We start from the raw sequence: 15,815 nt of genomic DNA, 5'->3' as shown, positions 1-15,815 counted from the left end.
AGTACTTGTGGCACCTTAGAGACTAACAAATTTATTAGAGCGTAAGCTTTCGTGGGCTACAGCGCACTTCATCGGATGCATACAGTGGAACATATAGTAAGAATATATATATATATACACAGACAGATAAGTTGGAAGTTGCCATACAAACTGTGAGAGGCTAATTAGTTAAGGTGAGCTATTATCAGCAGGAGAAAAAAACTTTTGTAGTGATAATCAAGATGGCCCATTTAGACAGTTGACAAGAAGGTGTGAGGATACAAGTAAAGGATACAGACTAACACGGCTGCTAGTCTGAAACTTTTCATTTAGGGTGACCCCCTTAAAGGCATACAATAAGGATAACATTTCATTACTCCTACATTCAAGTCTAAAGTGAATTTTAATCCCAAACAGCAAAAATTGGTCACCTAGGCAAAGTACATGTGTTTATGCAAATATAGCGTGCTCCTTTTCCTTCAGCACATCAATAGATGGCAGGGGAGAGCTCATTTACATCCTGGATTACACCATTTTGGTTCCATCTGCTTCATTTAGAACACATAATTAACAGAGATTGTTTAATGTTAAAACTATGGTAGATTCTTACTGTGAAATGATCCATTTACATTATATTACTGGATGTGATAAGATCTTCTTTCAATGATGTCATCATCCGTTGAAGAATAACACTACCAGACCCAAGAAGTGCAAGGATAAGAGTTTAGAAATGTGTGAAGTGAATAATTGTGTTGGCTTTTCACTTCGAGACATGGAGGCACATCTGACTACATTCATAAGTGAAGTGAAATAAAGTAAATTTAAGGTGGCCATCGGGAAAATCTTCTAAATGATGAGATCTTTTGAAAGGTGGAACAACCATCTAAGAGAAGTAATGGAATCCTAAAGCACTAGAAAGCAGACAGCAGTCCTACCGTTGCTCCCATATGAACAACTGAGTTACCTTGTAGATCTGTTCCAGCTAACATTTGTTTTTTTCCAACTTGTGTGCTTTAATGCACTAAATAATTAGCACTATAACAAGAAAATGCTTCAGGCCAGGATTCAGATGTTTTGGCAATGCTGTGGAGGGGAAGGATTTGGTTTCTAGTCAGTATTACAAAATCTTTATTTCTGTGGTCAGTAGAAAGTTTTAAAACTTTCCACTTTAAAAACATGAGACATTACCCCCACTTACACATAGACAGTGATCATTACCCATGTCTTAGAGTAACCCACCTCCCCTTCTGAATGACAGTTGCCCTAGAAATAGTGTACAAATGTCGAATGCTTTGGCAACATTATTGAAATGTGGTCCAAATTTGCAATGAATATTCTACTACCAGTTATAACAAAATTAGCAGTAGGGAGGAACAAGCTCCACAAATAATTTGTCTGATAATGTACTTAAAATAATCTTTTAATTCTGCATCTCAGATGATAAACTTTTAAAATGTCCAAGCTAATGTGTTATCAAAGGGATGCCTTTAGCCAGAAAGTTCAGATCAGGATATGTTGTGTCCCAGTGTCTAGTGTTCATATCTAGGGGTTTGGCTTGAGCCATTGATAATGGGGCTTGTCATGAAATTTGTATCTGGATCAAAACTTTCCAAAAGTGCAAGTGTTTTGGTTTGGGATCATTTCTAGTTCTCATGTGCCATATTTATTCAAGGGCATTTTCTGTACTTCTACCAGTGCATACCCTTATGTTACAGGATCTCAGACTAGGTGCATTGTCTTTCATTGCGAACTGGCTTTAAAGTGTATGAATCTCCTTGAGTAAGTTCCTCCAGCCAAATGCTCAGCCATGTCCCGTAGTCTCTGCAGGGAGCTATGTTCTGTACGCTTGGGACAGAGTAGTCACTGCAATAATTTGTGGGTGTGGTTTTGTGTACAACATTCACATTAATGCAATATATCAATGTGCTAATTACATGATAATTTCTAGAATTAAATCAAAAGGACAGCCAAACTAATCTGACAGCAAGAGTGGACAGAGAAAGTATTTCTTTGTTATAGGGCTAAATTGTTCTATGGATAACAGTAATTTACAGTGATTTACTCAATGCAATGCAACAAATCAGTGGCACAGCCAGGATTAAAACCTAGGACTTCCCTCACCATCAGACTGTTCAGAAAATAACTATCAGCTATAACATGACCTATCCTGGTAGCTTGCTTAGTCATGTCTTATATTCTCATACACAGTGTGGGCCAGATTCTGCTCTGGTTTACGTTCTGGGCAGATACGTTGTGGTAACTGACATTGGACTATGCAGTAGAGCTGGAAGAATAAGTGATTTTTCAGTTTGGTAGCCAAACGGGGGAAAAAATTATTTAGGGCTTAACAAAACATTTTGTTTGACCCCAAACAAGTTTGTTTTGGTTTGAGAAGTGTTTTTTACCCTTTGTTTGTTTGTTTAGTTGAATTTAGCTACATTTCAAAAGGATTGGTTTCAAAACAAAAAGTCAAAACTTTTTAACTTTTTTGGAAATTGTTTTTGCCAGAAAAAAATGGAAAACAAAATTTGCTGAATTTGACGTGAATTCACTAACAGTTTCAGGCAACCCAAAATTGCATTTTTTTGTGAAAAAGCTATTTGTCCAAAACCAAAATTTGCCTAGCTCTAATATGGAGAACTTACATCCTGTGCAATTAAGTACAAGAATGTCAGGGAAGGATTTAGCACCACACTCTGTGTATAAAAGCAAATAATAAATGATCAACCTTACATGATATTGTACAATGGAATTTATCAGCTGTTTTCTGAAAAGTGTGGTGGTAAAAGGCACCAACCTCTTTGCCTATAAAATGGGCATAATAGCTACTTACCTACTACTACTTTGATTCGTGGCCATTCTCTCAACAGTGATAGTGGGACAAATGAAGTCTGTCCACCACTTTCCGTCTTGTACCAGCTTTCTGGCTTTTTAAACTTGAAACCTTTTTGTTCTGTGTCATTCTTCACTGTGTCTATCCAACACCTCTTCAGTTTTCCTCTATTACTAGATCCTTATGGTCTAGTATGTATCGCCAGGTATGGCATCCTTCCCAAGTCCATTCTTGGCATATCCAAACCATCATAGTCATCTTTCTTGAATCTTCTGTATTAGCATTATTTCGTGCCCTAGCCATTTTCTTATTGTAACACCACAAACCCCAGTCGTCGGTGGGCAGAATCGAACCTGGGGCCCTCTGGAGTTTAGTGCATAAGCCTCTACCGCATGAGCTAAAAGCCATTAATCTCTAAGTGGTCTCTGTGCCACTAGATGGGACAGACCACCACATCAGGTGGTGTGTGGGTTACATTATCACTTCTTTTTTTATTTTCTGCAGTCTTGAAACAATCAGTATGCCCCTCAGCCAGTTCATGTCTGCAGTTGAAATCTTTTGTTCATTGTGTTTCCTCATATTCCAGCATTCCAGCCTGTTCAAAAGTGTAGGCATGACAGTTGTCTCATCTAAACTGATTTTTTTTTCTTTTTATCTCAGTGTCATTAGCCTTCCAGATCTTGCAGAGTTTTCCACACACAGTAGCAGCTAGCTAGATTCTTCATTTTATGTCATCTTCACAATTCCTGTTCTTTGATACTAATCCTCCAAGGTATACGCCATCGCCCAGGGAGCTAAGGCATAATTAATGTTTGCAAAGGGCTTTGAAGATGAAGTGCCAAATATTATTATTAAACAATATTATACAGTATGTGTGAAATAACAGAAATCTGTACGAAAAGAGCAAATATCTTACTAGCAAAGTGTTCACAAAGACTTATAAACAGGTTCAATATTGATTTAGTTAGTCTCAAATGTGCAGTTGATTGACTTTATATTATTTTGAGAACATGATTAATATTTACTTTTCTAACAGTGGATTCAAACAAAGATCCAACTCTACTGCCATGAACTTATAACAGGGAATAGCAATTTACAAAAGGTTTCCATCAAAATGTGTCTGAAATATCCTTTGTTGTGGATTTCTAATCATCTGTCTTCAACCACTAGGACAGAGTCTACTTCTCATTGTTGTCTGAGTCTGAAGGGCATGTGTGTGAATGCCTCCATCAGGACCTGAAATGAAAGAAAGCCAAAGACAAGATGACAAGTTTCATATTGTGACTGTGCACAAAATGGCCATATATTCATTATTTATACTGTATAGTGCTTGCCTTTAAAACTGATTAATTTTGCCCTAGATAAACGCAGTAGATAAGGTTACCTCAATTATCACAGTATTCACCATAATTCTGATAGGGAAAATTGAGGTGTTTCTGATACGCAGATAACAGTCATTAGTTATCCATGGCAATTGGCAGGTTGTTTAGGAGTGATTGCTCCTGTACGACTTACAGGTATGTTTTATCAGAAATATTTCATTCAGACCAGATTGTGATACATTTCCTCACATTGACTTGTCTTTTAAGGTACTATTCGATCTAGAGTGGTACCTAACAAGAGTCAGGTCATATGAATCCACCCCTTAATAAAGCACTCAGATATTTCACCAAACAGTTGGAAAGTTTTCTATTTGGGGTCTATAAGAAAATCCAATAAACACTTTATACCATAAAGCATATGAACAGCATAGGAATAGCTCTATGCGCTCAGGACTAAGAACAACCAAAACCAAACACATTACTGTTAATTTTCTTGAGGTAAAGAAACTTTGGAGCCCTCTTCTTATGTTAGGCCACCTCTATCTGTTATTGGGTTCTCAAATGGGGAACTGGGCACCCTAACGTGGGCAATCAAGTTTGAAACTTGAGTTCTGAACCATATATACTTAAGGAAAAGTAATAGAGAAAAATGTATTTGGTCTGTTACGATTCTTAATGTACTAGGAGTTCTAGGAGCCACGGTAAAATTTAGGAGAAATATGCAAATTAGTCACTACATTTTTTTCAGTGATAAGAGCACCAATGGAAAAAGTAAACTTCCACTGACTGGGGAAGAAATGCAATGACCCAGAAAAGGCAGGCAGAAGAAGAGTAGCAAGAATTAGAGCAAAAATATCTTGTAATCTTCAAATGCCCATCAAACAGAGATTGCTTTGGTATAGGAGTGAAAGAAAATGAAGAGTCTGCCTTGGTCTCAAGCATGTAACAAAAGTAATCCCCTCTGCTGATGTCAGAAAGTTTTCACTGACTAGAATTGCCAGATTTGAGTCATAGTAATGAGCAAGAAAAAAATTAATCACGTGATTAATTGCACTATTAATCGCACTGTTAAACAATAATATAATACCATTTATTTAAATATTTTTGGGTGTTTTCTACATTTTCAAATATATTAATTTCAATTACAACACAATACAAAGTGTACAGTGCTCACTTTATATTTATTTTTATTACAAATATTTGCACTGTAAAAAACAAAAGAAATAGTACATTTCAATTACAAGTACTAATACAAGTACTGCAGTGCAATCACTTTATAATGAAAGTTGAACTTACAAATGTAGAAATATGTACAAAAAATAACTGCGTTCAAAAATAAAAATGTAAAACTTTAGAACCTACAAGTCCACTCAGTCCTACTTCAGCCAATCGCTCAGACAAACAAGTTTGGTTACAATTTTCAGGAGATAATGCTGCCCATGTCTTGTTTACAATGTTACCTGAAAGTGAGAACAGGCATTTGCATGGCACTGTTGCAGCTGGCTTCACAACATATTTACGTGCCAGATGCACCAAAGATTCATATGTCTCTTCATGCTTCAACCACCATTCCAGAAGACATGCATTCATGCCCATGATGGGTTCTGCTCGATAACGATCCAAAGCAGAGCAGACCCACGCATGTTCATTTTCATCATCTGAGTCAGATGCCACCTGCAGCAGGTTGATTTTCTTTTTTGGTGGTTCGGGTTCTGTAGTTTCCACATCGGAGTGTTGCTCTTTTAAGACATCTGAAAACATTCTCTATACCTCCTCCCTCTCAGATTTTGGAAGGCACTTCAGATTCTTAAACCTTGGGTCGAGTGCTGTACCTATCCTTATAAATCTCACATTGTTACCCTTTGTGTTTTGTCAAATCTGCTGTGAAAGTGTTCTTAAAATGAACATGTGCTGGGTCATCATCCGAGACTGCTATAACATGAAATATATGGCAGAATGCAGGTAAAACAGAACAGGAGCCATACAGTTCTCCCCCTAAGAAGTTCAGTCACAAATTTAATTAACGCATTAGTTTTTTAATGAGCATCATCAGGATGGAAGCATGTCCTCTGGAATGGTGGCTGAAGCATGAAGGGACATATGAATGTTTTGCATATCTGGCATATAAATACCTTGCAATGTCAGCTACAAAAGTGCCATGCGAACATCTTTTCTCACTTTCAGGTGACATTGTAAATAAGAAGCAGTCAGCAGTATCTCCTGTAAATGTAAACAAACTTGTTTGTCTTAGGGTATGACTACACTACGAAATTAGGTCGAATTTATAGAAGTCGGTTTTGTAAAAAGCGGTTTTATACAGTTGATTGTGTGTGTCCCCACACAAGTGCTCTAAGTGCATGTAGTCGGCGGAGTGTGTACCGAGGCAACCATCAACTTCTGGAGCATTGCACTGTGGGTGGCTATCTCACAGTTCCCGCAATCTCCGCTGCTCATCTGAATTCTGGGTAGAAATCCCAGTCCCTGATGGGGCTAAAATATTGTGGCGGGTGGTTCTGGGTACATATCGTCAGGCCCCCGTTCCCTCCCTCCCTCCATGAAAGCAAGGGCAGACAATCGTTTTGCGCCTTTTTTCTTGAGTTACCTGTGCAGACGCCATACCACGGCAAGCATGGAGCCCGCTCAGCTAACTGTCTCTGTATGTCTCCTGGGTGCTGGCAGACGAGGTACTGCATTGCTACACAGCAGCACTTTATTGCCTTTTGGCAGCAGACAGTGCCGTATGACTGGTAGCCGTCATCAACGTAGTCCTGGGTGCTCTTTTAACTGGTAGCCGTCATCAACGTAGTCCTGGGCAAACATGGGAGTGACTCAGCCAGGTCATTTCCCTTGTTTTGTCTCGTGGCAATTGAGTCCTACCGGCAGTGCACTGTCCTTTAACCTGCAGCTAGCAGAAGATGATGGCTAGTCGTCATAGTGCACCGTCTTCTGCCGAGCACCCAGGAGACGATGATGGCTAGCGGTTGTACTGCATGGTCTGCTGCCAGCAAGATGTATAAAGATAGATGAAGTGGCTCAAAACAAGAAATAGACCAGATTTGTTTTGTATTCATTTTCTCCTCCCTCCCTTCTTCCCTCTGTGAAATCAATGGCCTGCCAAACCCAGTTTTGAGTTCTATCCTTGAGGTTTTGAGTTCCATCCTTGAGAGGGCCATTCAGTTTCTCACGAAGCCACCCCGTTTGTTGATTTTAATTCCCTGTAAGCCAACCCTGTAAGCCATCTCGTCAGGGCAACGTCAGACAATCATTCCACGCCTTTTTTCTGTGCAGACGCCACACCACGGCAAGCATGGAGCCCGCTCAGATCACTTTGGCAATTAGGAGCACATTAAACACCACATGCATTATCCAGCAGTATATGCAGCACCAGAACCTGGTAAAGCGATACCGGGCGAGTAGGCGATGTCAGCGTGGTGACATGAGTGATGAGGACATGGATACAGACTTCTCTCAAAGCAGGGGCCCTGGCAATGTGGGCATCATGGTGCTAATGGGCCAGGTTCATGCAGTGGAACGCCAATTCTGGGCTCGGGAAACAAGCACAGACTGGTGGCACCGCATAGTGTTGTGCGTCTGGGACGATTCCCAGTAGTTGTGAAACTTTCGCATGCGTAAGGGCACTTTCATGGAACTTTGTGACTTGCTTTCCCCTGCCCTGAGGCGCAAGAATAGCAAGATGAGAGCAACCCTCACAGTTGAGAAGCGAGTGGCAATAGCCCTGTGGAAACGTGCAACGCCAGACAGCTACCGGTCAGTTAGGAATCAATTTGGAGTGGGCAAATCTACTGTAGGGGCTGCTGTGATGCAAGTAGCCAACGCAATCAAAGATCTGCTGATATCAAGGGTAGTGACCCTGGGAAATGTGCAGGTCATAGTGGATGGCTTTGCTGCAATGGGATTCCCTAACTGTGGTGGGGCCATAGACGGAACCCATGTTCCTATCTTGGCACCGGAGCACCAAGCCAGCGAGTACATAAACCGCAAGGGGTACTTTTCGATAGTGCTAGAAGCACTGGTGGATCACAAGGGACGTTTCACCAACATCAACGTGGGATGACCGGGAAAGGTACATGACGCTCGCATCTTCAGGAACTCTGGTCTGTTTCAAAAGCTGCAAGAAGGGACTTTATTCCCAGACCAGAAAATTACCACTGGGGACGTTGAAATGCCTATAGTTATCCTTGGGGACCCAGCCTACCCCTTAATGCCATGGCTCATGAAGCCATACACAGGCAGCCTGGACAGTAGTCAGGAGCTGTTCAAGTACAGACTGAGCAAGTGCAGAATGGTGGTAGAATGTGCATTTGCACGTTTAAAAGCACGCTGGCGCAGTTTACTGACTCGGTTAGACCTCAGTGAAACCAATATTCCCGCTGTTATTACTGCTTGCTGTGCTGTGCCACAATCTCCGTGAGAGTAAGGGGGAGATGTTTATGGCGGGGTGGGAGGTTGAGTCAAATCGCCTGGCTGCTGTGCTGGTTTTGCACAGTTTCGCACAGCCAGACACCAGGGCAGTTAGAAGAGCACAGGAGGGTGCGGTGCGCATCAGAGAAGCTTTGAAAACCAGTTTCATGACTGGCCAGGCTACGGTGTCAAAGTTCTGTTTATTTCTCCATGATGAAACCCACCGCCCCTTGGTTCACTCTACTTCCCTGTAAGCTAACCACCCTCCCCTCCTCCCTTCGATCACCGCTTGCAGAGGCAATAAAGTCATTGTTGCTTCATATTCATGCATTCTTTATTCATTCATCACACAAACAGGGGGATAACTACCAAGGTAGCCCAGGAGGGGTGGTGGAGGAGGGAAGGACAAGGCCACACAGCACTTTAAAAGTTTAAAACTTTAAAACTTATTGAATGCCAGCCTTCTGTTGCTTGGGCAGTCCTCTGGGTGGAGTGGCTGGGTGACCGGAGGCCCCCCCACCGCGTTCTTGGGTGTCTGGGTGAGGAGGCTATGGAACTTGGAGAGGAGGGTGGTTGGTTACACAGGGGCTGTAGCAGCAGTCTGTGCTCCTGCTGCCTTTCCTGCAGCTCAGTTATGTGCTGGAGCATATTGGTTTGATCCTCCAGCAGCCTCAGCATTGAATCCTGCCTCCTCTCATCACGCTGCCGCCACATTTGAGCTTCAGCCCTCTCTTCAGCCCTCCACTTACTCTCTTCAGCCCGCCACCTCTCCTCCCGATCATATTGTGCTTTCCTGCACTCTGACATTGTCTGCCTCCACGCAGTCATCTGTGCTATGTCAGTGTGGGAGGACACCATGAGCTCAGAGAACATTTCATCACGAGTGCGTTTTTTTCACCTTCTAATCTTCACTAGCCTCTGGGAAGGAGAAGATCCTGTGATCATTGAAACACATGCAGCTGGTGGAGGAAAAAAAAAAGAGGCAGTGGTATTTAAAAAGACACATTTTCTAGAACAATGGCTACACTCTTTCACGGTAAACCTTGCTGTTAACATTACATACACAGCACATGTGCTTTCGTTCCAAGGTCGCATTTTGCCGCCCCTCATCCCCCGCCCCCGGCTAACAGCGGGGAACATTTCTGTTCAGCCACAGGCAAACAGCCCAGCAGGAACGGGCACCTCTGCATGTCCCCTTAAGAAAAGCACCCTATTTCAACCAGGTGACCATGAATGATATCACTCTCCTGAGGATAACACAGAGAGATAAAAAACGGATGTTGTTTGAATGCCAGCAAACATACACTGCAATGCTTTGTTCTACAATGATTCCCGAGTACGTGCTACTGGCCTGGTGTGGTAAAGTGTCCTACCATCGTGGACGGAATAAGGCTGCCCTCCCCAGAAACCTTTTGCAAAGGCTTTGGGAGTACATCCAGGAGAGCCGCAAATGCCAGGGCAAATTAATCATTAAACATGCTTGCTTTTAAACCATGTATACTATTTTAAAAGGTACACTCACCAGAGGTCCCTTTTTTCCCATGGCGGGTCCGGGAGGCAGTCTTGGGTGGGTCCGGGGGGGACTGCCTCCAGGTCCAGGGTGAGAAACAGTTCCTGGCTGTCGGGAAAACCGGTTTCTCCGCTTGCTTGTTGTGAGCTAACTACAACTTCATCATCATCATCTTCCTCGTCCCAAAAACCTGCCTCTGTGTTGCCTCCATCTCCATTGAAGGAGTCAAACAACACGGCTGGGGTAGTGGTGGCTGAACCCCCTAAAATGGCATGCAGCTCATCATAGAAGCAGCATGTTTGGGGCTCTGACCCGGAGCGGCCGTTTGCCTCTCTGGTTTTCTGGTAGGCTTGTCTCAGCTCCTTAAGTTTCACATGGCATTGCTTCGGGTCCCTGTTATAGCCTCTGTCCTTCATGCCCTTGAGATTTTGACAAATGTTTTGGCATTTCGAAAACTGGAACGGAGTTCTGATAGCATGGATTCCTCTCCCCATACAGCGATCAGATCCCGTACCTCCCATTCGGTCCATGCTGGAGCTCTTTTGCGATTCTGGGACTCCATCATGGTCACCTCTGCTGATGAGCTCTGGCCGCCGTGGCAAGCTGCAGGTGACCATGCAAATAGGAAATTGAAATTCAAAAGTTCGTGAGCCTTTTCCTGTCTACCTGGCCAGTGCATCTGAGTTGAGAGTGCTGTCCAGAGCAGTCCCAATAGAGCACTCTGGGATAGCTCCCGGAGGCCAATACCGTCTAATTGCATCCAAATTCAAACCTGGCAAGGCCAATTTGAGCGCTCATCCACTTGTCAGAGGTGGATTAAGGAAATCAATTTTAAGAGCCCTTTAAGTCAAAAAAAAAAGGGCTTCATTGTGTGGACGGGTGCATGTTTACATCGATTTAATGCTGCTAAATTCGTCCTAAACTCCTAGTGTAGACCAGGGCTTAGCAATTGGCTGAACAAGAAGTAGAACTGAGTGGACTTGTAGGCTTTAAAGTTTTACACTGTTTTGTTTCTGAGTTCAGTTATGTTACAAAAAAATCTACATTTGTAAGTTACACTTTCACAGTAAAGAGATTACACTACAGTACTTGTATGAGGTGCATTGAAAGATACTATTTATTTTTCTGATGTTTACAGTGCAAATATTTGTAATAAAAAAAATATAAAATGAGCACTGTACACTTTGTATTCCATGCTGTAATTGAAATCAATATATTTGAAAATGTAGAAAAACATCCAAAAATATTTAATACATTTCAACTGGTATTCTATTGTTTAACAGTGTGATTAATCGTGATTAATTTTTTTGAGTTAATTGTGTGAGCTAACTGTGATTAATTGACAGCCCTAATTATATGTAAAGTAACCTAGCAGTTGCTGTTCATAGGAAAGATGAGAAAATGAGTTAATATTCTAGTGTTTTACATGTGAATGGAGATTTTGGCTCAGATTTGGTTTTAGTTTCCAGTTGAATAGGAATTTGATAGTTATTGGTCTACAGCACAAAGCACCACATAATTAACAGTCTCTCCTTGAGAGAATCTTTGGCAAGTATTGGACAAGTAGGGGTGCTTGCACATCATCACTGATGTATATTAGCAGAAACTTGCACAATGCCTGGCTGCATTATTCTCTTGGTCTAGCCAGTGCTGTTAATCACTCACATGAGCACGAAAATCTAACTAATGATTATTTTTTTAAGTTGCAAATTCTAGACACTTTTTAAATTGAAGCTACAATGCATTGCTGATTAAAAATATCCTGACAGTCAAAAATGAATATTACTTCATGGTACTTCCTACTATGTTGCTTGAAGTTTTTAATTTGTTATGGTATATGAGAACATATTGACAAGGCTTTTTTGTTACATGACTATGAAGTAAGGACACTTGCCACAACTCTTAATTCCAAGCCACTGAGACACAATAAACCATAAACATGCTTGAATGAAGTAAGAGCCATTTCATTATATAATACACAAAGGCTGTCTCACTGCTGAAAAGGATACAGTTTATGAGAGTTGGGTTGTGCCTTCACCCTATCACATCTCTCTGTTTATCTCTAGATTTCAAATACATGTTGTGTCTGAGCTGACTAATTTTTTCTCCATTTAAACAAATCTCATTGCTGCTCAAATAGCAAACTTTACTTGAGCGGTTAACTTTATCTTCCTGTTTCTTATTTGCAGGAGAGCTGCTCCCTCTGCTGAATTTTCTGTGGACAGGACTCGTCACCTGATGTCTTTCCTTACCATGCTAGGCCCCAGTCCTGATTGGAATGTAGGCCTGTCAGCCGAAGACCTCTGTACCAAGGATTGTGGCTGGGTTCAGAAAGTTGTTCAGGATCTGATACCCTGGGATGCTGGTACCGACAGTGGGGTTACCTATGAGGTAGTTGTAATACTTGTAATGGCTTTAAAACATAAGCTCTACCTTAATTAACATAGCTGTTAAGAGTGAAAGCTCATAATCCACAACTTGTGAAAACCTCTTAATATTCGGCAAATCATTCCTTCCATAGGAAAATGAAAGGCAATTGGAACAGACATTGGTAGCAATTGTTGTCTTTTATTGTGCCTGATTTCCCCAGTCTGAGCTCTTAGATGCTTCTTGTGACATTGTTGTGCACTGATGACCCCGCTCTCTGAAGAAAAATGAACTTAGGTTACTAAAAATTAGGTACAGATAAGTACTCAGTTTCCCAACAAGTGTTAACACTAACCCATGTGCCATCAAAAATCCCAGGGTGCTAGTTTAACTCAATTATATTGGGACACAGAATAACATTGGGTGACCAAAGCAATTACTTGGCTAGAGGAAGCCCGCCAAACAATCAGTGGGGCTGATTGAGATGATTGAGGCACTAAAGGAGCACTCAAGGAAGACAAGGTTGTTGTGGAGAACCTAAATGAATTATTTGCATCAATCTTCACTGCAGAGGACACGAGGGAGAGCCACACACCTGAACCAAAAGATTTTGGAACAAAATGATAAATTAAGCAGTAATAAGTCACAAGGACCAGGTGGTATTCACCCAAAAGTTCTGAAGGAACTCAAATGTGAAACTGCAGAACTGTTAACTGTTATGTAACTTACTGTTTAAATCAGCATCTGTACCAGATGACTGGAGAATAGCTAATGTAATGCCTAACTGTAAAAAGGCTCCAGAGGTGATCCTGGCAATTACAGATTGGTAAATCTAACTTCAGTACCAGGAAAATTGGTTGAAACTATAGTAAATTACAGTATTATCAGACGCACAGATGAAAACGATATGTTGGGGAACGATCTGGAAAAGGGGGTAAACAGTGAGGTGGCAAAGTTCACAGACAATACAAAATTAATCAATATACTTAAGTCTAAAGCTGACTGAATAGTTACAAAGGGATCTCACAAAACTGGGTGACTGGGCAAAAAAATGGCAGATGAAACTCAGTGTTGATAAATGCAAAGTCATGCACATTAGAAAACAATTCCAACTATAAATACAAAATGACGGGGTCTGAATTAGCTGCTACCATTCAAACAAGAGATCTTGGAGTCATCATCGATAGGTTTCTGAAAACATTTGCTCCATGTGCAGCGGTAGTCAAGAAGCTAACACAATATTAGGAGCCATTAGGAAAGGGATAGATAATAAGACAGAAAATATCACAATACCACTATATAAATCCATAGTAAGCCCACACCTGGAATACTGCTTGCAGTTCTGGTCATCCCATCTCAAAAACAAAACAAAACAAAAAAACAATGAGAATTGGAAAAAGTACAAAGAAGGGCAACAAAAATGATTATGGGTATGGGACAGCTTACATATAAGGAGAGATTTAAAAGACTGGGACTTTAAATTAGAAAAGAGACTGAGGGAGGATATGATAGACAACTATAAAATCGTGAATGGTGTGAAGAAAGTGACTAAGGAAGGTTTATTTACCTCTTTACATAACACAAGAACTAGGGGTCATGCAATGAAATTAATAGGCAGCAAGTATAAACAAATATAAGGAAGTAATTCTTCATATAACGCATAGCCAATCTGTGGAACTTGTTGCCAGGGTATGTTCTGAAGGCCAAAAGTATAACTTGGTTCAAAAAAGAATTATATCAGTTCCTGGGGAATAGGCTTGTCAATGGCTATTAGCCAAGATGGTCAGGGATACGACCCCATGCTGTGGGTATTCTTAAACCTTTGACTGCCAGAACCTGGGACTGCACAACAGAAGATGGATCACATGATAATTGTCCTGTTCTTTTCATTCTCTCTGAAGCATGTGGCATGGGCCACTGTTGGAAGACAGGATATTGGGCTAGATGGACCATTGGTCTGTATGGCCTAGTCTAGCCTGTAGGGTCTAGTATGGCCGTTCTTATTTTCTTATCTGTTACAAAATCTGTACCAGCAAGGAAATAATTACTCTATATCAAGCTATGGATATATAAGAGAACAGTGTGCAGCATCTGTGTGATCCTTGGGATGGTGTATGGAGCTAAACATATAGACTCAGCCAACAAAAGCTGAGCAAAAACCAACCACATCTCCCAGAAAGTTTTATGCCCCAGTAGCAAAGACAGGTAGCTACAAAAACAGATAAAATTCTTGGAAAAGGAGGAAATAAAAAGAAAACAACAGCATGGGGGAAGGCACATAGAATAAAGAACCATCCTAAAGGTTTGCAAAGAAATTATGATTGGGGACAAGAACTTGTGCACCTCAGTGCGTGGACGAGATAAGATTCTTGAGAAATATGTGAACAGAATTGTAGGGGACCAAAAGAATTGAAGTTTTAGCTGACTCAGATATCCTGTTGTGGAGTGATCACACTACAGCTACCTAAATGATCATGAGTAACTGCACAGAGAGAAAATGCCGTTGAGATTTTTGGTTGATTCCTATATGTTTGTGCCTCCACAGACCTGCCTTTCCATTTATCACCAGAATTATTTTTCAGCTGCATCTCTTCTGTTCTTACACTGTCCCCTGCACGGTTATGTTTGCAATACAGTAAATCTGTTTTGAAAGAAACAAACAAGCAAAAATAATGTATGCATCGAGTGGAAGATTCCTGTCTTCTGTGGTAAAGCAAAGCAATCAGGAGATTACGTTCACTCATCAGTTGCTGACATGAAATGTGCCTCTCCTGCCACCTGGCTGCTAACTATACTCATCCTCCAACAGTAAAATATGACACCATTCATGAAATCCACTAACTCCAAAACCCTGGGCTTCTGGTATAAAAAGGGATCAGGACAAAAAATAGATTAATAATTTATAAAAGCTAGTGCTATTTAATATAAAGAATTAAAGCAATTTGTAATTAAAGTAGTGCATACAGGTGAAGATCTAAAGATCTTGTTCTTTTCATCTTGCCTTTTATTAGTTATGTCTCTCACTATATGTTTGTATGGTTCCTAGCACAATGGGTCCCTAATCTCAGCTGGGACTTCTAGGCATTACCATAATACAAGTAACTAACGATGCTCATATTTATGTTGTAAATTCCCCAAAAGTGATTAGGTTGATGAATGTTCCCTGAGAATTCACACAGTTAAAATAATGCCTTATTTTACTCTCTAGTTCCAAACAGAATTGTGTTTGCTAATAAAAATTATTTTGGACTTGTGACTGTCCCAAAACACATTTTTTATGTACAGTGGACATTTTTAACAAACTTTTTCTGTTTTTGTCAGAAAACAAAGTTGATGTAAAAGACAGTTGTCAATACTAAATTTTCCACCCCTTCTCTAGCTA

At 40.9% G+C, this 15,815-nt stretch overlaps 1 protein-coding gene across 1 annotated transcript in view; it reads left to right on the top strand.

Moving 5' to 3' along the window:
- SPON1 (spondin 1) overlaps nt 1–15,815 on the top strand; it is a 316,618-nt gene that overhangs the window by 286,839 nt on the left and 13,964 nt on the right. The window contains exon 8 of the mRNA XM_073347696.1: nt 12,256–12,457. Coding sequence (XP_073203797.1) covers nt 12,256–12,457 — 202 coding nt within the window. The remainder of the gene's footprint in view (nt 1–12,255; nt 12,458–15,815) is intronic.

This window comes from Lepidochelys kempii, chromosome 6, assembly GCF_965140265.1.
Source record: "Lepidochelys kempii isolate rLepKem1 chromosome 6, rLepKem1.hap2, whole genome shotgun sequence".
Classification (NCBI taxonomy): domain Eukaryota; kingdom Metazoa; phylum Chordata; order Testudines; family Cheloniidae; genus Lepidochelys; species Lepidochelys kempii.
This window is presented reverse-complemented; position numbering and strand designations above follow the sequence as displayed.